Source organism: Cydia amplana, chromosome 20 (genome assembly GCF_948474715.1).
Source record: "Cydia amplana chromosome 20, ilCydAmpl1.1, whole genome shotgun sequence".
In the NCBI taxonomy this organism is placed as follows: Eukaryota; Metazoa; Arthropoda; class Insecta; order Lepidoptera; family Tortricidae; genus Cydia; species Cydia amplana.
The window spans coordinates 9,698,152-9,721,565 of NC_086088.1; the positions used below are offsets into that span (position 1 = coordinate 9,698,152).

Sequence of the window (23,414 nt, forward strand, 5' to 3'; positions counted from 1 at the left end):
ATTAATTAACATAGGTATTTATTTTTTAATAGTGGCCTTGACTGTACTGGTCAGTGCCCCTTGCCCCTAAACCATATATGTATACTTAGTATAAGTATAGGTACTCGTATTTAGCTTGACATTAGCTGCTTTCTATTAAATTATAAATTTTCATAGCCACGGAATTATAGTCAAGGAAGTTTGAATCTTGTTGTATTTTCAATTGGGTTGAATTTCATTTATTCGAAAATTTTACTACACAAATGAAATGCTAACCTACCTACTTGGTTTTTAATTACGGTTGATATTTCATCGAAACTGAGTGCACATCCTAATATACATTGGGCGGCACGAGGCTATGGTTGAAATTCGACTCCAATTTTCTAAAACTTTTCTACCTGCTTCTCACTATCATTCCTCTGTTTTGCTCCCAAAGCCATCTGAATCTCGGCAATAGTCTTCCCTTTTGTCTCCGGCACACAGAAGCACACAAACAGACACATGAGCACACAATTAACGCTGAAGATGCCGTAGGTTGTTGGTGCGCCAATCATAGTTGTCACGAGAGCGAAGTATTTCACTGTTAAAAAGATGAAGACCAAAGAAGTTAACATGCTGATGGTGACGCCCACGGCGCGGGTCCGGCCCTCGAAGAGCTCCGCCAGAAGACCCCAGGATAGGGAGCCAAGGCCTGAAAAAGAAAGCAACCATAACATTATCGACCTTCAACTAAGAGGGGTTTTGGCCGAAGGGTGTCAAGTTCCGGCGGTTCTGCTGCCGCCTCCCTAATACTGCGGGGTTATGTAATGCATCTCAGCCATAACGTGCGTACGTGTGTGTGTGTGTGTGTGTGTGTGTGTGTGTGTGTGTGTGTGTGTGTGTGTGTGTGTGTGTGTGTTAAGCTGTATAAATCAGTCAATCGCAAGTAAAATTTGTCATCAAGTCAAGATTTATAACAGTTTCTCTACCCAATATTGTCTTACATTATCAAGCCTGTCATTAGTTTTGAAGGGATGTAATGATTTAGATATTTTACTGTCATGTTACTTTTATATCCATTAACCTTTTCGACGCCGTGTCAAACACAAAAGCTGTCACTCAGACGCCACGTCATCGAAGTGTCAAAACTGAAGTTGAACTTAATGTATATGCACGTAGGTCGATGTTGCTCTGTGGTCTTTGACCGATTAATCGGTCTTTGGCGTTGAACCTACGGTGCGGATATATCGGTCATTGGCGTCCAAAAGGTTCAATATCTATCTATCACAAGTAGAAACTTAAATTATTGCAACTTACCGGCACTGAAGCAGTAGACCACCAGGATTAATGATATTAGAGGCACGTAGTTGAGGAACCCGGTGACAGGACCGTCGTCTTTCAGCTTGAAGAATACTCCAAGTCCGACCTGGAATTGTAAAAAAATGTTTACACGCTGTCTTAACAAATTGTGTAGTTTCCATGCAAAAATATCCCACTAGGTCGCTTACAGGTCGCTTACCATAAGGACGCTTTGGCAGGTTATTCGTAGGTTTAAAGATACAAGCAAATTTCGTCTTAACTCGCTACAAATAGGAACCTTTGACTAAGACTTCGACACAATATTTGACCAAGATAGTAGAGTCTGACCCGACCAAGCTAATTTTGGCATTTGCAACGACAAAATGTCATCATTAATGTCAAATTTCTATAATCTTGACGATTTGTTCCCTCCAAGTTCCCTCCCTTACTTTGTTCTGCCAAATCGTTGCAGAGTTAGCTTAGATGGACTCTAATCTATTTGTATTCACGGTTAAAGTTTGTTCTTTAAGTTCTGCTTCTGAAACGTAGCCGCTAAAAATCGATGATTTTTAAACAGGTCCTCAAAATTTGTAAACTGTCCATCAACAAGTAGAAAAATTCCATCCGACCGCGTTTTTCGAGATATCGGAGCGTAAGGAATTTTAATTCCTCGCTGTCCAACCACTCGGACTATAATGAACTTTATATTCTATATATTCTGATAATCGAACCACGAGGAACTTTAAAATTCCACTTAGACAGTAAAACCACGAGGAATTACCCAACGACAAGGCAGTTATATCACGCTACCAGTAGGCCTAGCACATAATTGGCGCGACAAAATCTCGCGGCGAGACAGAATACTCGTCTTTTTCTATGTTAATTAAAGCCTCGGATTAAAGCAGGACGGGTAAGTAGTCGAATAATAATCGCGCCAATAATGTGCTAGCCCGGCTGAGGGGACAACTCAACGGGTCTCTATTGTTTCACAAATAGTTTTTAGCCATAATGTATTGTTTGCCCGAATTTTCGTTAGTCATAATTCATTTGGTTCAGAAACGCGTCACTTTTCAGGATTGCCATAAAACAAACCTAACCTAACCTAATCTATCTATACGATAACCTAACGAAAATCCTGAAATGTTAACGGTTTCAGTTTTATGACTAATGATAATATGACAAACAATACATTATGACTTAAAACTTTATGGGAAACAACGGGACCCCCAACTCAACGCCACATTTGGATACGTCAAGAAACTATAAACTTTTCTTATTAAACACTTACCATCCCCACAGCTTGTCCAACGAGCGTCGAAGCCAAAATCGGCTTCCTCCCAAACCGATCAGTCACCAACGTCGCCGAGAACGCTGCCAACAGCTGAATAGACCCAATCACCCCTGACGCTATCTCTGGCCGAACACTCGTCTGCGTAGATTCCAATACAGTTTGCAAATAAAACGAAACAGCGTTAAACCCAACTAACTGTAAACCAGCTCCGAAGACAATACCAATGCAGGCTGATTTAAAAAATATCCTATCCCTTAGTAACTCGCGCGCAGTTATTTTTTCTTCATTTCCTGATAGCGAGTACTCTTTCAATTCCTCTTTGGCTGCAGTTTCTGTGTCGCGAAGGGAAAGGAGGACTTTTAATGCTTCGTCAGTACGACCTGAAAACAAAAAATGTATTACTTTTAAAAAAGATAACTGGCTACTTTACACCAGGCGGTCTAGCATAAGTTGCGTTCTCGCGCGCGACTCCATACATCAAGAGCGACTTCAAGTAGGTATGGACTCGCGCGAGAACGCAACTTATGCTAGACCGCCAGAGCAATAAAAAGCGCAATAAAGGCACTAAAAATTCGAGCCCTGTATGACGTCTTAAGAATGACTCACGTTAGACCGGGCCGTGTCCGGGCCGGAGCTTCCGGAGTATACCGGAGCTTCGTTTTCTATGGAAAGCAACGCGTGATCACCTGTCATCTCATCATCTGTCATAGAAAAGTAAGCGCCGGAAGCTCCGGCCCGGACACGGCCTGGTCTATCGTGAGTCATCCTTTATTCTATATATGTAAATTGCAAATTCCTAGCGCCTGTTAGTTTCATCATAGCAACAGTTGGCCTTCGGATTATAATGATAATATCCTATTATAATATTGAGATATAATTATCGCTCCAAACTCGTGTAAATGATAAATTAATTAATATGAAAGGGAAACACGAGTGCAATTAAATATCATTAATTATTATTTACAGTATCAATATTGATATAGGTATTTCCTTTTCAAATTAAAAGCGAGTAGGTAGGTAAAAGGGAGTGTCAGTGTCATTATAAACGTCATTAATTATTTTGAAATTTTGAGTGTAGAAAATGAAGCAAGTTGCTGTATGGAGCATGCATTAATTTCTCAGTCGATTAAATTTGGCTTGGTTATTATATAGTATGAGCCGAAAGTAACATATAAATATCCAAAAAAAACACTCCTAAGTTAGGTATTTATAAGTAAAAATACAAATCTGTTTATATGTTGAACCGAAGCATAGGTAAGCATTTTCTTTTCTTTGTCTCTTGTGTTTTGTTTGTGTCACACAGAATGTATGTTGTGGCTGAATAAAGATTTTATCTATCTATCATCATGATGTTCAACGTGAAGTACCTACTCTAAGAAGGGGCCAGCGAGAGATCTTACCTTTAGAGTACAAGAAGTAAGGGCTGTCAGGCAAGAAAAACATCGGCACCAACGTGACGACAGCAAAGATCAGCATCATGACGTTCAAGGTGAAGTACTCTAAGAATGGTCCAGTGCACAGCATGATCAAGATCCCGAGGGATGAGAATATTTGAAGAAAGGTTCCTAGGGAACCTCGCACTTCTTTCTGTAAGAAAAATTTCAAATGTTTTAATGATTTCAGTCTACTTATCAGAGCTGCGGAGATAGTTGACGCCCCTGCATAAATGTTTATATGCAGGTGGGTCATCTATCTCTGCAGCTGACTTTACCATCGCCCACACTTGCTGTTTGTACATACTTATGTACTATAATGTTTGCTCTGATCAAGCGTAGAGTCAGCTGCAGAGATAGTTGACCAACCTGCATATAAATATTTGTTACCCTTTACCTAATCCCCATTAGGTCCGTATCCATCCGGTGCCGTAAATCCGTCAGTAGTTTTTGAGTTTATCGCGAACATAAAAACAGACAGACACGGCGGGGGACTTTTCTATAAGGTGTAGTGACGATTAAATCATGCCTATCTTTAATTCAATCTTGTTTTCTGCAATAACGTGTTTTTCCTGACTTGAGTCGTGGAATTAAAATGTGTCTTCGATTTATGTCGATACATCAATTCCTCATACATCGTGTGAGGAATGTGAATCACGTACTGCACTCATAAATTTATAGTAGCTGCAATCTTATTACTATGATAGCAAAAAAAATCGAATAAATGAAATTCAACCCAATTAAAAAATCAATGGGGAGCGGATCGAGGATATACTAGTGAATTAAGTTTTGTCTGTAAAGATACAGGTTTTCGTAGATGTATGAAAATAAAACAAAATAATTAGTCAATTCTTTTCTTCGTATCTATTAGATACTTGCAACAATATCATGGTCGCGTTTTTATCACCTGTCATGTCATGCGTCATTTTCACACTTACATTGACAGATATGGTAACAAATGATAAAGAGCCGGCCATCTTAGCCCTTTTTTACACGACTGCCCAAACAAAAAGAGTGTATTGTTTTCAGCGTTCATGTTTGTATGTATATATGTATGTGAGTTTCTTTATTCCACGATAACTTCAGAATGCCTTAACCGATTTAGATGTATGATATATCATTAGAATCCTTACGTCATCCCGGGTGACAAAGGCTATGTGACGTCATTACAAAATCAATATGGCGGACTTAATACGCCATATTACGCAACCTTAAGAAAAAAATATCTTGCAACCCCATCGAGTAGGGCATCAAAATGAAGCGCTTTGAAAGACGATCAATAATATATATACAATATGAGGGTTTAAGTCCAACTTTAAGAAAGTAAAAATGTACAAAATATATTAAGAAAAGCTAATCTCATAAAACCAAATATTCCTATTGTTGGGATATTAAAAGGAAGTGGTTTGACCGTTGATCATAAAAAAAAATTATACATAGGTATTATATTAATCATATTTTACTTGTTTTGAAACCAAGCCAATATGTTCTAAATTGCGCTAAGGGAATAGAAAAGTGTAAATAAGTTCTTTGTAGAGAGTCTGAGATTGTAGAGTCCGTCTTCAGATACAACTCTGCACCGACTTTGACGGAACAAAGTGTGAAAGTGTCATTATAACCGTATATTTTTATACGTAATTTTTATATAAAGCCCGAGATACACTTGTAAGTTTTACTTACGTAAGTAGGGACAAAGCTATTTGTTAGAATGAGATAATGATATTCATCTCTCATTCTGTAGTATAGCTGTGTCCGTACGTAGTACGTACGTAAGTAAAACTTAAGACAGATGGGCTCTTCCTGCAACTTCCCCGAGTATTTTAATTACGAAGGCCGAAGGCCGAACTCCGCATAGGGCCGACGGTCCGAAGCGTAAGGCAGGTGCGTGCTTCCTGTAACATCCCCAAGTATCCTAATTGCGAAGGCCGAAGGCCGAGCTTCGCGTAGGGCCGAATGCCCGGAGCGTAAGAAAGGTGCACGCTTTCTGCAGCTTCCCCAAGTATCTTAATTGCGAAGGCCGAAGGCCGAGCTTCGCGTAGGGCCGAAGGCCCGGACCGTAAGAAAGGTACACGCTCTCTGAAGCTTCCTCAAGTTTCTTAATTACGAAAGCCGAAGGCCGAGCTTCGCGTAGGGCCGAAGGCCCGGAGCGTAAGAAAGGTGCACGCTTTCTGCAGGTTCCCCAAGTATCTTAATTGCGAAGGCCGAAGGCCGAGCTTCGCGTAGGGCCGAAGGCCCGGACCGTAAGAAAAGTGCACGCTCTCTGCAGGTTCCTCAAGTTTCTTAATTTCGAAAGCCGAAGGCCGAGCTTCGCGTAGGGCCGAAGGCCCGGAGCGTAAGAAAGGTGCACGCTTTCTGCAGCTTCCCCAAATTTCTTAATTGCGAAGGCCGAAGGCCGAGCTTCGCGTAGGGCCGAAGGCCCGGGGCGTAAGAAAGGTGCACGCTTTCTGCAGCTTCCCCAAGTATCTTAATTGCGAAGGGCGAAGGCCGAGCTTCGCGTAGGGCCGAAGGCCTGGAGTGTAAGAAAGATGCACGCTTTCTGCAGCTTCCCCAAGTATCTTAATTGCGAAGGCCGAAGGCCGAACTTCGCGTAGAAAGGTGCACGCTTTCTGCAGGTTCCCCAAGTATCTTAATTGCGAAGGCCGAAGGCCGAGCTTCGCGTAGGGCCGAAGGCCCGGACAGTAAGAAAAGTGCACGCTCTCTGCAGGTTCCTCAAGTTTCTTAATTTCGAAAGCCGAAGGCCGAGCTTCGCGTAGGGCCGAAGGCCCGGAGCGTAAGAAAGGTGCACGCTTTCTGCAGCTTCCCCAAATTTCTTAATTGCGAAGGCCGAAGGCCGAGCTTCGCGTAGGGCCGAAGGCCCGGGGCGTAAGAAAGGTGCACGCTTTCTGCAGCTTCCCCAAGTATCTTAATTGCGAAGGGCGAAGGCCGAGCTTCGCGTAGGGCCGAAGGCCTGGAGTGTAAGAAAGATGCACGCTTTCTGCAGCTTCCCCAAGTATCTTAATTGCGAAGGCCGAAGGCCGAACTTCGCGCAGAAAGGTGCACGCTTTCTGCAGCTTCCCCAAGTATCTTAATTGCGAAGGCCGAAGGCCGAGCTTCGCGTAGGGCCGAAGGCCTGGAGCGTAAGAAAGATGCACGCTTTCTGCAGCTTCCCCAAGTATCTTAATTGCGAAGGCCGAAGGCCGAACTTCGCGTAGGGCCGAAGGCCCGGAGCATAAGAAAGGTGCACGCTTTCTGCAGCTTCCCCAAGTATCTTAATTGCGAAGCCCGAAAGCCAACTAATAGGAAATAATTATGTAGTTGCAGAGATATTAAGCCATATAGCACTTTTCAATACGTCTGGTTTTTAGGTCAGACCTAGTTAGGTTTTTAAGCACGTTTTATGCTAACATATCAAAGATCAACGTGATGAAATTTCCTTGAAGCAACTAAATTGTCTTAAATCATAAAAAATGTGGTTGGTTTGTATGTCACTAAAATGTATAAAATAAAATAAATTAATTAAAAATTAAAAAACACGACTGCAGTTTAAAAGCGAACTGAAAAGCTAGAAATAATTTTTAGTTATGTTAGGTACTCAACTTAATGAATGTAAAATAGAATATAAGTGTTCAGTCAGGGTCATAAACAGCAATCGGGAAAGTTTAGGCTCATTTAGGATCGTGACTGTACCTGCATATTTTATTTCGATTGCAGTCGGGGACCTGTGAATGGGAAAATTTCAATATATCAAGGTCCCCGACTGCAATCGAAATAAAATATGCAGGTACAGTCACGATCCTAAATGAGCCTAAACTTTTCCGATTGCTGTTTATGACCCTGACTGAACACTTATATTCTATTTTACATTCATTAAGTTGAGTACCTAACATAACTAAAAATTATTTCTAGCTTTTCAGTTCGCTTTTAAACTGCAGTCGTGTTTTTTAATTTTTAATTAATTTATTTTATTACTGATATAATGGTCGTATGGTCGTTCTTGTCTACGTGACAGCGTGATAAAACGGTGTCCGTCACTTTCTATCCCGCGTGTTAAAAAGGGACAGTTTATCACGTGGATAAAGCCATCCATAATACCCCTGCTGATCAAATAACTTTCGCTCGATAGAAAAAAAGTCACGGACATAGGTTTTAAACGCACCGGGGACTCTAATGTTAACTCTGAAGTTGGATAGCAATAGCACCATAATGAAAGTGAGAACAATGTGCCTAATTCCGTCATATGGGACTATTCCGCCCACGAGCGTATATTTCTTTAATTTTCAATCGTAGGAATAAACCCATCTTTCGATTCCCGCTTTTGATTGCTGAAGCAATCGCTGCTTTGTCGATGAAATTATCAATTTTGTTTGTTGTTTGAGAGAAACGCTAGTAGACGGAATAGTCCCTATGACGGAATTAGCCACATGGGGATACATAAAGTACTCCGGCCAAGACTCTCTACTCACACTAGCGACTTCAGAAGCGTACATAGGGACCACAGTAAATGTGATAGCATCGCACAGTCCACTCAAGGCCCTGCCCAGTAACACCATCCAGAGCTTGGAGGCGAAAGTCAAGGCAACACACATGATGATGCGAGGCACGTAGCAGATGATGACGCAGTACTTGCGACCTATGCGGTCCACGAGGTAACATGCTAGGAAGTTTGCTGGAAAGAAAGAATTGGATAAGGATGCTTGTTGGACAAGGATGGTTTAAAACCATCTTTAAACCTTCGTATGCCTTTGTCAAAAATTTGCTACTGAATTATTAATCTTGATATTGTAAATTAAAAGGTAAACAATTTTGACAAGTCCTTTTATTGAAAAACACTTTTGAAAAATAAGTCACGGCAAATATGTAACAATTATGAATCATGTACGATTAGTTATAGATGGTCAAGCAGATCTTGTCAGTAGAAAAAGGCGGCAAATTTGAAAAATGTAGGCGCGAAGGGACATATCTTCTAATAGAAAATATGAATTTCGCGCCTTTTTCTATCATCTATACATTATTTTGCTTTCATAAGTAATAAGTAGTTACTGATTTCAACCTTAAGACATTTCAAGATCGCGAAGTATTTTTCTAATGCTAAAAAAACGAACTATAGGAATTCAGATAGTTAAACGTAACAAAAGTCGCGTGGCCCAGTACTTACAAACAGCAACAACACTCTTAACTGTCCATCGGTGGACCTAACCTTCTGTAAAGGGGCCCACTGATTAACAGTCCGAAGGACGGTATCGGCCTGTCAGTTAGAACAAAAATTTGACTGTTCCCAACAACTGACAGGTCGATACTGTCCGGTGGACTGTTAATCAGTGGGTCCCTTAATAAGGCCCACCGACGGACAGTTAATAGTGTGGACGATGGTACAAAGGACACATCGATTTGCTGAAACTAATTAATTAGCATATTCACCTAATCCTCCCGTCAAGAAGCCTGCAGAGACGATCCAAGAACCTTCAGATTCGGTGACAGGTCCCGGCAGGGTGGTGGTGTCGTTCCTGCTCAGCTTGACCAGGACTGGAGACGGCCAGGCGATGCTGAGCCCGGTGCAGAGGACGCATAGATTTGCTGAAAGTAATAAGAATAATTAAAAGTCAACTTACGTAGGAGAAAAAAAAACCGGCCAAGTGCGAGTCGGACTCGCGCACGGAGGGTTCCGCACCATCAACAAAAAATTGAGCAAAACAAGCAAAAAAACGGTCACCCATCCAAGTACTGACCCCGCCCGACGTTGCTTAACTTCGGTCAAAAATCACGTTTGTTGTATGGGAGCCCCACTTGGACGGACACTGGGACGGACCGACGGACGGACGGACGGACGGACAGCGGAGTCTTAGTAATAGGGTCCCGTTTTTACCCTTTGGGTACGGAACCCTAAAAAGAAACTAAACCATTCTATTTGTAATTAATAAATGACTTACGTAGGTGAAGTAAGATTATAAATTATACATACTTACATATAAATAAGTTTAGGAATTATTCTGCTTAAATACCGGCTTGAGCGGCCGTAGCGTAGCCTTGTGATATTGCGGGCGTGTATTTAATACGATTATAATAATATATTTTTTACATTTTACAGTTACTTCTGTTTATATCAGAAACTATTTTTCATTTCATATTTATAATAATGCTTTTTTTAAGAAAATCTTACTTTTTCTTCGTTGAAGTCGTTGAACACTTACCTACTAGAATAAATTGGGACTTTTCCTAAATAAATATTTTTAATTTAACTTTTAACTTTTATATAAATAACTATTTTAATATCTATCGTCAAGAAGCCCATCTGCTTTTGATTGCTGAAACTAAAAGCAATCGCTGCATTGTCGATGAAATTATCAATTGTGTACTAATTGTTTGAAAAAACGCTTGTGTACGAGTACGGAATCGCCCCTATGACGGATTTGGCCGGATTGACCTATAACATTTTTTTCTTAAATATTTTGACATATTTTGGCCTAAATAACGGCAATCTTTTCAGGCCCCACAGACAACATGCCAATCGCTAACGCTATACGTAGCGATCGAAAGGCAACTGTCATTGTCACACTAATATGGAAGAGTGATAAAGAGGCACAAAGCGATTCGATGGCGAAGCGCAAGCGATCGTCACCTTGGCTAGGCCGCCAAAGTAGTTTAGTAGTATCTAACATACAGTCTATTCGTCGCATAAAAGGCACGTTTACTAAAATTACAGTTCAATAAAGGCAAGGAAGTCTGCAATGATGTCACTTGAGCCATCATTATAAGGCCCACAGTCCATATACCTTCCAGTACTCTCATACCTTGCAGTACCTACTATGTGCAATATGATTGCAGTACTATGTGCAGGATGACTCACGCTAGACCGGGCCGTGGACGGGCCGGAGCTTCCGGCGCTTCGTTTTCTATGGAAAGCACCACGTGATCACCGATCAGCCGTCATAGAAAATGACATGTCGGACGCCTCGGCCCGGGCCCGGCCCGGTCTAGCGTGAGTCATCCTTAACTTCGCGCGTGTTTATTGCACATTTAAAAGAGAACCTTGCGGAGTACAGCTCATTAGATGCGCAATTATATACGAGCAATTCTAATTATTCCATGCGCGCGATGGTATGTATAGAGATAAGGAATTGGACTCCAGGGGAAGGAGCTATGTAGGTGCTCACGAGGAACCTGAAAGGTTTTAACCACGCGTTTCTGAGATCAAAATAGGGAATATATTACTCATATGTATTTTATATCAGTAATAGGTCAATTTCGCAAAAAAAAATGGGTTCTTAAAAATGGTAAAATTGTCACTAAAAATGGGTTTGAATTAGTACTTTTTTCATAAAACCCAGTGTTCGCAGTGTTACTTATCACATTTTGATATTTTACGTCACCCTATTAGGCCCGTCACTTCCTGGCCAAGGCAAGACGTAAAACTTTAGACCACCTGGGAATGGCGTATTTAGGTACTTAGGTAGGTACTTTGATAGTTACAAAAATAACTGTAAGTACTTAAATTTTAATTCCGTTGGTAGCATTGAAAAAGTAAAAATGTAATGGACGATAGTCTAACATTGCGTGCCTGCGAATAGTCAAGGTCTACCTTAAGCGGTATTCAGATTTTATAAATCCGTTATTGATATGATAAATTTATAACTCCTTATGCATAATTATGCACTGATCGAGATGCACTGACAGCAACATCGTTCGAATGCCGCTCAAGGTTTTTAACCTTTTGGACGCCAATGACCGATATATCCGCACCGTAGGTTCAACGCCAAAGACCGATTAATCGGTCACAGACCATAGAGCAACATCGACCTACACTCTAAAAAATGAAGACCAACTAAGAGCAGTTTTCTCTTAGTTGACGTTAAGTTAATTATAACAATAACGATCTTATATAAATCAAAGAAACCTGATTACTTAAAACAATAAGTGTATCTGTGATTGAACTAATAAAGTAGGTATGTTATTAATCCTAACAATTGTATACTTTGCATTTATTATTAACTTGTTGGCATAATTATGTAACGTAGGTTGATTCAATCCTTAACAAATTAATTAAAACAGATAAATATGTTAATAGTTATGAACATTTTAATAGTTTATGTGATTATTTTCTCTTTGTTGATTTACATAAGACTTGGTATTTTAATCAACTAAACATATAATATTTAGAACAACGAAGATAAAACATTCAATCCCATTATGATCAAGTTATTGTATTAATTACGAAACTAATATTCCATTCTATTAAGAATTATTTGTTAAATCGATTTTCTTCATAATTAAATTAAATAATCAGTTAATCCGTTCAATCAAGAGATAAGTAGGGGGGCGCCGGTGCACCCGCGGTCCTCCCCGCCCGCGCCCCTGCGGCGCCTGTGACCGTGCGAGTGGGGAGTCAGTCTCAGCCTCGACGTTCAACATTCAACTACTTAGTCATTCAAGTACGCGTCAACGAAATAAACTTTACTTGTGCCTTTATTTCACGGCAAGCCTGGAACAGTGAACGTGTTACCTTTGCTTTGTGTACCTAATGTATAATAGTGTATGTGCAACATGGAGCCAGTGATAATCGCGGCGACAGGAATAAAAGGCGCGAGGACGGGCCGGGATGGTTATGTGGGAATCCCTGTTGTGGACTAATGAGACCCCAGGTCTACCCAGTAAAACCCCTGTTGGCCGCCTCAAGGATTTAAGGCGAGGCACGGGAAACGATCGGGACCATGCTTCCGAAACCCCGCCAGCGGCTGTCCGAACTGCGGACTTGACTTCGGAGGAACTGTTTCCCTTTACTTCTCTAAGAGTGCGCCATTTTTTGCGCATTGGCCATCCCAGGGACCCTCGTGTAGGCGACAGACGTCCCCGAGCCTGCCGCCAACGGGTACCCATAAGGGGGAAATCGACGGTTGTACGCCAAACGGTCATTATATTTGTAGCCCGTTTTAAATGTTAATTATAATATTATAAGCGCAACCAGTTTACCACCACCTTTAGCTGTCACTCCTGACGTCACCCGCCAGTACCTATCTACCTAGCTATAGGGTCGGTGAGCACGCGGTGCGCACAGCCATCGCGCGGCATTGACTTCGTGGCGCTTGAAGCAGACGGACATCTCCAGAATTACTCGTAGTCGAGAGTCGCGTGAGCCATATATTTTTTTATTGTGATTTGAAGTGCGAAGGATTAAGCAATTGTTACGGTTGTACATGTTAAGTAGGCTTAGATTACTTTTGTCTAGTGATTACTATAAAAAATCATTATTAAGGATGTTAAATTAAACGGTTTTCTTTATAAAACTAATTTTATTCATTCAAGCATTACCTAGATCCTTATATCAGTATTGGGATAAAGAACTGGTTTGCCCACATGAGTGTATTTCTGTGCTAAAATTTAAATTAAGAAAACCGTTACATACTCAGTGTGTTGTGTTTTAAATACCTGCGATTGCTTTTTCCTTTATTGTTGCTTACTGTGTTTTATTCTTTTGTGTGAATTCATTTTGTGAGTGAATTTCATTATGACGGGTAGTGGATCACGATCTCGTAGCCGAGAGCGACCAGGCACTCGAGGTAGGTCGCGCGTTCGCAAACGGCGTCATTTTCGAAATAGGCGGGTTTCGCGTAGTAGATCCGGTGCTTATAGCAGTGATGACTCGCGACGTAGCTCGAGTGATGGACAGCGTGATCCGCGGAATGGCTCGCGCGTTCTGGATCGGGGTAATTCGCGGAGCACCGATGAACGCTCTCCACGAAGTAGGGTTAGGCGACGCTCGCGTTACAGTAGGAACAGGCGTCGGTCGCGTAGTAGAACCCAACTTAGGTCGAATAGCAGGGCTAGGCGCGGCCATTCGCATAATGTCTCGCGTATCCCACGGCGCGACCGTTCGCGAAGTAGTTTACGTGGCGAGTCGCGACGGGTTTTGCGTAATATCTCGCGCGATAAGGAGATGCAAGCGCGTACGGAAACGGAACGTGTACCCACACCTAGAACGCCACCGTTATCAGATTTTCCCGGCATACCGCCTAGACAGCGCTCTTTGGAATCTCGCGCCCCCGGTTCCGAGGCGTCTACTCTTGCACATGTTTTGATGCAGGCTATTCAATCTGTGCAGCCAATTAGGTCACAACATTATTATGTGTCAAATTTTGATCCTGCATTACATAACATTGAAGCATGGTGCGAAGAAGTGGACCGCGCCAGAACTGCCAACAACTGGAACGATCACGAATGTTTATCACGCGTAGCTTCGTGCTTAAAGGGTGACGCTAAAGTTTGGCTAAGCGAATGGGTCACTAATGATAGGACGTGGTCAAATTTTAAACGGGAATTTAAATCATTATGCCCTAATAAGTTAGATTACGCTAACATTCTTTTTGATTCGATGAACGCTACGTCAGATAAATACTCTAGCTTCGCGGAATATGCGCGGCGTACGCTACTGCGGTTAAAAATTGTAGAAGGTTTGAGTGATGAGCTGAGGACCTTAATTGTCATTCGTGGCTTAGACAATCCCCAAGTGCGCGCTGCAGCAGCTAACGCGAACCTTGTTCCTGAAAATATAGTTTCCTTTTTGTCGATTTATACAAAACCAAAGCGAGACAATGTAGGTTACAATAAAAATCGGTCTCAAACAAAAAATAACGCTAGTTTGGGTAAAAAGTGTTTTAATTGCAATCAAAGGGGACATCTTAGTCGAGACTGTAAACGTCAAAAGCCTCCTACTGGTGCAACTGACGCACAGCCCGGGCCAAGTTCAGGCTCCGGCTCAGGCTCTAGCAATTCCTGTACATTCTGCAAGAAACAAGGACACACCGAGGACAAATGCTTTGCGAAGTCACGGTCAGAACAACGCAATCAGCGTAATATAAATCTTTGTTCTCAGCGGGCAGGTACCTCTAAAAACAAAGATATAACTACCGCAGTAATAAACGGAGTACCTGTTGACGTACTCATTGATAGCGGTGCTATTGATGCGTCCTTGATTTCTTCAGATCTGCTTAAATACATTCCTTGCCAGCCTAAGCCAAGACGTAGTGTATTGAAAGGCGGGTTAAGTGAAAAGGAAGTTATTAGCACGTCTTATGTAACGCTAACGGTTGAGTTCAGTAACATATCTCTTGAGGTTGATTTATTAGTTGTGCCGTCGCGATATATGAACATACCCGTTGTAATAGGCACTGACGTACTGAATCGGGATGGAGTAACTTACGTTCGACGCAAACACGAGCAGTATCTTACGCACACGGAAGCTCCAGTTATTAGCGTCAACAATGTAGAGTTAGCTGATCCTCCTAAAGTAAACACACCTCTTCTGGGCGAGGACTTGGCCAGCCTTATGACCGTCATCAGCAAATTTTCACAATTTTTGATATCTGGTACAGCAACAACTACCGTTCGTACGGGCGAGATGGAAATAAAGCTCACCAAGTCCACACCGGTGGTATATCGACCGTACAAGCTCTCATATCAAGAGAAACTCAAGGTTCGGGAAATTACCAAAGACTTGTTAGCCAAAGGTGTCATTAGGCGTTCTAAATCAGAATACGCAAGCCCAATAATACTTGTAAAGAAGCGTGACGGCTCGGATAGGCTTTGCGTGGATTATCGGGCGCTTAATCGCATTACAGTAAAAGACCGTTATCCTCTTCCACTTATAGACGACCACATTGATAGATTAGGCGGCTACATGTTCTTCTCGAGTCTTGACATGGCAACTGGTTTCCACCAAATCCCACTCAAGGAGGAATGTATCTATCTTACTGGCTTCGTTACTCCGGAAGATCATTTTGAATATGTTAAAATGCCGTATGGTTTGGCCAATTCACCTATCGTTTACCAGCGTATAATTAACGATACCTTGCGTGATCATATTAATGAAGGGAACGTCCTAGTTTATGTTGACGACGTACTACTTTTGAGTAATACCGTAAGCGAGGGAATTGAGTTATTAGAAAAGGTTCTAGAGACTCTTACGAATGCCGGCTTTTCGATCAACCTACGTAAATGTTCGTTTCTTGTAACTGAGGTTGAATACTTGGGTAAGGTTATATCTCAGGGTCAGGTTAGACCGAGCCCAAGAAAAGTTGAAGCCTTAGCTAACACCACACCACCAGAAAGCGTTAAACAGGTACGGCAGTTACTAGGTTTAGCGGGGTACTTCAGACGCTACATTAGGGATTATGCATCTAAAACCGCTCCTATTGCTCATCTTACCCGTAAAAATGTTAAATTTAATTGGACCACTGAGTGCGAAGTTATCCGTCAAGATCTTATCAAACAGCTAACTAGCGAGCCAGTTCTGGCAATTTTTAATCGAGAACTTCCCACTCAAGTCCATACAGATGCGAGTAGCATAGGATATGGGGCCGTTCTATTACAAATATACCCAGACTCAACAAAGCACGTCGTAGCTTACTTCAGTAGATGTACCCAGGGTGCCGAAAGCAAATATCATTCCTACGAGCTGGAAACTCTCGCCGTTGTTAAAGCTCTGCAAAACTTTAGACACTACCTTGTAGGCTTGAAATTTGTTGTCGTTACCGATTGTAACGCCTTAAAGTCCACTGAACGTAAAAAAGATTTACTGCCTCGCGTTGCCCGTTGGTGGGTATACCTTCAGGACTTTGATTTCTCAATTGAATACCGCAAGGGGGTTATGATGTCCCACGCCGACTATCTAAGTCGAAATCCTATTGTCCGTATAAATCATATTCAAAAACCCCGAAACTGGGCCCAAATAGCTCAGTCAGCTGACAACGAAACTCTGGATCTTATACAAAAACTTCACGATGGCAGACTTGATGCTAATCGTTATTCAGTCCAAAACGATATCTTGTATTACAAATATATCCCTGTAGGGGGGCAACCTCGATTGCTGTGCTATATTCCTAAAGGTCATCGGCTCAGTCTTTTAAGGATTTTTCATGACGAGCACGAGCATATTGGTGCAGATAAAACCTTAGATCTCATTTTGAGACACTTCTGGTTCCCAGGCCTCAAGCAATTTGTCAGTAAATATGTGGCACATTGTCTTGTATGCATTTCCCAAAAAAGAGTTCCCCGCGCTCCATTACAGAGCATCACTTCTTGGGAGAAACCTGACACACCATTTCACACCGTCCATGCTGATGCTTTAGGTCCCTTACCCGTGTCAGAAGGATACAAATTCATCCTTCTTATCGTAGACTCTTTTACTAAGTTCACCCTTATGTACCCCATTTACAAACAAGACGCAGCCGAACTTAAACGTGTCGTTACTGAAGCAATTTCGATCTTCGGCGTACCTAAGCTCATGATTACGGATAAAGGACGCATGTTTGAATCTAGCGACTTCGTAACGTGGATAAAAGAACTCGGGTGCGACCTCCATTATATTACACCCGAAATGCATCACGCGAATGGCCAGGCCGAGCGCTACATGCGTACCGTCCTTAATATGTTGCGCATACAAGCAAATTACCGAAACGCGTCCTGGTCAAATACGCTGTGGAAAATACAACTAGTGCTAAATATAACGAAGCAAAAAACGACCCAAACTTCGCCGTTGAATCTTCTCATAGGGACCGAAGCAACAACACCTGCCATTCGCGCTTTGGTGCGAGATGTGGCTATTGAAGGTTCCTCTCCGAACCGAGAGGCTCTGCGCGAGATCACAAGGAGCCGGGCCCAACACTTGCTGAAAAGGAATCAGGCCCAGCAAGACGAACGACTCAACCAACGACGGCATCCGCCTCGTCAATATAAACTTCATGACTTAGTGTTCGTTATAAAGTTTTCTCAGTCGACAGGAAAGCTCGATTCCGGTATGCGCGGCCCTTACCAGGTGGTAGAAGTACTACCGAGTGGACGCTACGCGCTTCGATTGCTTAGCGGTGGCTACGGCAAGACAACACAGGCTGCGGCTCAATACATGGTGCCGTGGCGAGGCGAATGGTGTCCAGATACGTGTGCTGCATTTTTCGAAAGTAAGTGATGTCTTGTCTTTATGACATATCTCTCTCTCTCTCTGGGTACATGTCACGTGTACTACCTTGGTACCAGGGTGACTGACTAAGCTTAAGGTCCTTTTGACGGACTGCATACACGTACGATAACGGTCTGCGTGTGGTGCTGTTTAGTGTTCACACGTATGAATACGGTCTGCGTGTTGAATGATCTACACATATGATTACGGTCTGTGTGCTATGTAGTTTACACGTATGATAACGGTCTGCGTGTAGACTGGGCTTGCACGTTTGAATACGATCTGCGTGTCAAGCAACTTGACGTACGATTATGGTCTGCGTCAAGTATGTTTCAGGTAAAGGCAGTGCTTTCGTTCGCTAGAGACCAGAGACTATGGCAGTTTCCACTGGCAACGAATGGCGACGAATTAATCGACTTCTGGGTTCGATTTTTTTTTAAAGAGACGTCTCTGTTTATCTTGAGGATGAAGAATGTGTGCGGGCGCTCTGCTTTGATTGATGAGTGAATTAATCGAATGATGAATGAGCGCAAGTTTTGAAAGTCTGTGTGAAGAAGCATAAGATCCTTAAGCGTGTTTCTAACTTAGTGTTGTTTACAGGTGAAAACCTAGAAGATGGTGAAGCATCCTCTTCTACTGCAGCTGCTGGTTCATCTGTGTTGCAAGTGGACTCGCACCCTGAACTGCCTGTGGTGGATACCCCTGGCCAGAGCGACGCTACGCGAGCATGTGTCGAGGGCGACACGCCGTCAGGAGAGGCCGTATAAGCGCAACCAGTTTACCACCACCTTTAGCTGTCACTCCTGACGTCACCCGCCAGTACCTATCTACCTAGCTATAGGGTCGGTGAGCACGCGGTGCGCACAGCCATCGCGCGGCATTGACTTCGTGGCGCTTGAAGCAGACGGACATCTCCAGAATTACTCGTAGTCGAGAGTCGCGTGAGCCATATATTTTTTTATTGTGATTTGAAGTGCGAAGGATTAAGCAATTGTTACGGTTGTACATGTTAAGTAGGCTTAGATTACTTTTGTCTAGTGATTACTATAAAAAATCATTATTAAGGATGTTAAATTAAACGGTTTTCTTTATAAAACTAATTTTATTCATTCAAGCATTACCTAGATCCTTATAATATATATGTAAGGTATGTACAAGTTCGATTTTTAAATGTAAAACGTTTAGATTTCTAAATGTTTAGATGAATAAATAACATCTTATTATATATATTTTTTGTTTTATTCATTTACCCCCTTTTCATAAAACTTTACTTTGTTAAATTTGAATCTCAATTGTTTAATCAGTTCAACTATGAAGCTTGTTGTTTGTTGTTGTGTTTTATTGTACTAGACAAGCTTCATAGTTGAACTGATTAAACAATTGAGATTAAAATTTAACAATTTCTTAGTTCTGGCTAATAAGATGCATAAGTCGATGCAATCATGTTCTTAGTTGAACTTATTAGGGTCAAATAGTTGATACAGTAATTCTTCATGTTAACATTGATTTACATCTTAGTTGAAATGATTAAACAATTGAGATTCAAATTTAACAATATCTTAGTTCAGGCTAATAAGGTGCATTAGTCGATGTAATCATGTTCTTAGTTGAACTTATTTGGGTCAAATAGTTAATACAGTAATTCTTCATGTTAATATTGACCTACATCTTAGTTAAACTGACTTGTTTGTATTAGTTGGTACAGTAACTTATCATGATAATAATTATCAAGCCCTTAGTTGATCTTGCTAGGATCAATTAGTTAGCATAATTATTTTTCGTGTAAATATTGAACAAGGTCTTAATTGGTTCAGTTACATAGATATAATAATAGCAATCAGAATTACCTTATTTGATGTGTCTAAGTTCTTGTTAGGCTCGTATGGAATCAAGATGCTTGATTACGACTATCAAGATATTGATAGGGCCAACCAAATTTTTTTTAGAGTGTACGTGCATATACATAAAGTTCAACTTCAGTTTTGACACTTCAATGATGTGGCATCTGAGTGACAGTTTTTGTGTTTGACGGCGTGGAAAAGGTTAAACGTGTTCGTGCAAATATCAATGGGTTCATGAGCATAAGTCATAATATAATTAGTATCCGACCGAGTGTTCGGTTTCGGCCAAAAAAAACTGCCGAACCTTTGGTTGCAGGTTTTGGCATAAACATAATGTTTCGGTCGAAGATTAAGCTATCTGCGGGCCTACCGGAAACACAGAAGTTCGCAAATTGCGGGCATATTTCTCTTTTACTCCAATTAAGGCGTAATTACGTGACGGAGAAAGATGCCCGCAATTTGCGAAGTTGGGTATTCGCGGTAGATCCTCTGAGTCTGATCACCTGAAATGTTCAGCCAATTATTTGGCTTATGTTTTTGAAGTGAAAACTTCTTTAGCGGCTTTGTGCACTTTTTGAGGTGGGGAAAAAATGTTAAACTCGAGACAGCGTAAGACGATCACGTGACCGTAAGACTTCTGTCGGCACTCCCGGAGTGCAACCCGTTGTTTTTTTTAGGGTTCCGTAGTTTTACGTTGGTGGCATCAACCAATTCAACCATACAGCTAGCCTGATAGTAAGCGGTGACCAAAGCCTACGGGCGCTTCCCACTACAGCGGTGTCAATTGGGCAATTGTTAATAAAAACTTGATAATTTGTATTAATGATGTTTGCGTGTATGTGACATTTTAAGATAATTATATCAAATGGCAAAGGTTAATAAAATGTGTTTCAATAAGGTCTAGTGTAAAATATAATGCTGTTCTAGTTCATGTAACCTCCATAGCTTATAGGTTATCTATTTTGTTTCCATACAACACTGTATTGTCGTGTTAATGAAGTAACAGGGAGCAGTAATTAATTTTAATGTTTACTAATTAATAACCTGAATGAGAAAGTTACTTATTCTATTAGAAATATAGGTATATATCTAGTAGGTAGTACCTACTAACTTAAACGGTAAGTATAAGGTAAACGTACTAGTGCTCGACATGCTAATGCCCAATAGATGACACCATGCTGACACCTCTATTGACAATGACTTAAGTTTCAAGATTACTGCATGCACTGGGACCGCGTCGAGCACCAGTACGTTTACCTTACATAGTAAATTGTTGAAGTGACTATTAGTAGACGCAAACCAAACTGACAACCGGGGACATATCTCTATCTCTCTCACCCTGCCTTCGACCACGCGAGCGTGAATGAGAAGTTTTACGACCCCGGTCGTCAGTTTGGTTTGTGTCTACTATAGAAACTAGAAAGTGACCATTAGATGGACGAGTTACTTTGACGAGTTCGTTTTTTCCACGATTTCTGAACCTTGACTGTGTGTGCCGGTCATAAGAAAAGTTACAGTTTAAAATGGTCAAACACAAAACTGTGTTCACGTGCGTCTTTCCTGTAGACATAGGTACCCAAAAGTTGAGGGCTGTAAATTCTTATTCTTATTCTTGTTGTTAGGGGCTATATAAGGCTCCACAGTCTATGTATCACTGCGACCATACCTGATCTATTGCGATCGCCACCTACTACAACTCTCAATCCAAACCTGCAACTTCAAACAGCTGCAGGATCTTTTTGATCTCGAGAGACTTTGACTCCTCCGGGCTCATTATGTATCTGCCCAGGATCAAGTCACGAGTGCGCATTAGGCAAGGGCACTCTGGTGGGATGTGCAAGGGCGTCTCCTCTGCCTCCATACAGAGTCTGCACCGCCCCATATCATGTTTCCCCATGGTGTGCATGTGCTTATTTAGGCCGCAGTGCTCAATAAGCACCCTTATACCAAGTTGCGCAATTGGTTCCAATACAGCGCTAAGGCGTTCGAGGACGCCTTTTTGCTGAAGGCCTTGATAAGCGCTTTGGAATGGTTCAGACCTGTTGTTTCTCTCCAGAGCTGAATGGTTTTGTAGTGACAGTGACAAAACCAGGTAGGTAGGTAGGGGAAAGCAAGTAAACTTCCTAATGGTTCACAGTCTAATGCCAGTAGTTGACAGCCCGTTTATCACCTCTTCACCTCTATTGCTTGGCAATAAGATTGAAGATGTCAACTATTGGGACAATGTCCAGCTATAGGAAATTTGCGTTATCTTACAGTTCTTTTATAGCGTGTAAGTATTTATTTATAAAAATGATAAAGCACGTTGGCTTATGTGGCATTGTTGGATAAATAACCATTTAATAAAGTTTCATTGAATTCAAGGAATCAATACTGAGATTAATTACTACTTCCCTTATTAATTCAAGTATTAAAAAACCTCAAACCTGTTATAACAACGGCATATTGCCTAATCAAGGATCCTTTAATTTTAAACATGATCACTACATTAATATTGCTTTTTATATCACTTTTAACACACGCACGTATCAAGCCTTCTATACGTCTTCTGCAGAATCGCGGACGAATGAACAAAAACAACTATAATTATAGTTACACAATTATCGACTCTATTACAAGGCGGTAAAGCTCTCTATGAATGATATTAGCACCTGCTATTTAACTTCTACTATGATATCATTGCCATCACGAGAAAACTATGCTTTAACACAGTGTTACGCATCCATTGCTTCTCAACGCTACCTGTTAATAGTATGCGTACTTATGAAACCAGTAATGTATGTCGCTTTGGAGGTTATGACGCGGCAATGTACTTTCACTAGCACGCACTACCTTTGGTTGCGAAAGAGTCGCGTTAACTCATGGTTGATGTTTTTTTGATCGCTACGGTGTGCAAATTCAAGTTTTGGTACGGGTTTCCCAAAGCACCATGGTTAACACAATTGATCATTTGTAAACCTTATTTCAACGATATAAGTTCGAGTATCGGTCAGTTAAAATAATATTATAATATGTCTGTTAACTACGGCGTAGAATTTATGAGGAAAACTTCTTGGTAGATGCCATTAGATCATCTTATTGTTTTAAACTATTTGGCTCTAGCGAACTATAAAAAATATCATAGAGCTTTGCTATAGGTAAGTACCTACCTAGTGTATTTGTACCTCTTATTATTTTGTATGTTTTATATTATTTTGTATACATGTCCCAGCCAAAAATACTTAGGTACACAGCATTCTACAAAACACTAAACGTTTTTAGGGTTCCGTACCCAAAGGGTAAAAAAAAACGGGACCCTATTATAAGACTCCGCTCAGCTCCGCTGTCCGTTCGTCTGTCTGTCGATCCGTATGTCTGTCTGTCCCCAGGCTGTATCTCATGAACTGTGATAGCTAGACAGTTGACATTTTGACAGATGATGTAGTTCTGTTGCCGCTTTATCAATGAACATAAATAGTACGGAACCCTCGGTGGGCGAGTAAGACTCGCACTTGTCCGGTTTTTTAAATATTTTTTTAACTTCTATAACACTCTAACTAACAAATGTTCTTTGATTCTTTTTTAATCCAATGCAATTGCTGTTGCTGCTATGACTATAGCGAAACGTCCGTGAACGGAGTTCTATATTTATCATTCAAAATCATCATTTAAAAGTCAATCCTACCAGC

The 23,414-nt window shown here is 41.4% G+C and overlaps 1 protein-coding gene across 1 annotated transcript; it reads right to left on the minus strand.

Annotated features, from left to right (window-relative positions):
- Positions 1-335: 335 nt before the first annotated feature.
- LOC134657468 (facilitated trehalose transporter Tret1-like) lies at positions 336-22,279 on the minus strand. The gene is made up of 7 exons (XM_063513032.1): positions 22,173-22,279; positions 9,379-9,534; positions 8,424-8,626; positions 3,949-4,135; positions 2,546-2,928; positions 1,276-1,384; positions 336-670 (listed from the first exon to the last, which is right to left on the minus strand). The coding sequence occupies exons 1-7, from the start codon at positions 22,222-22,224 to the stop codon at positions 363-365; spliced, it is 1,398 nt and encodes a 465-aa protein (XP_063369102.1). The 5' UTR covers positions 22,225-22,279; the 3' UTR covers positions 336-362.
- Between the last annotated feature and the right edge of the window lie 1,135 nt (positions 22,280-23,414).

Excerpts from the sequence above, each read along its gene's own strand:
- LOC134657468 (XM_063513032.1), bottom strand. The coding sequence starts at position 22,224 with ATGTTTAAAATTAAAGGATCCTTGATTAGGCAATATGCCGTTGTTATA. Across the intron at positions 2,929-3,948 it reads TTACTTCTTGTACTCTAAAG|GTCGTACTGACGAAGCATTA; the intron begins GTAAGATCTCTC and ends TTTTGTTTTCAG. Across the intron at positions 1,385-2,545 it reads TTGGACAAGCTGTGGGGATG|GTCGGACTTGGAGTATTCTT; the intron begins GTAAGTGTTTAA and ends TTACAATTCCAG.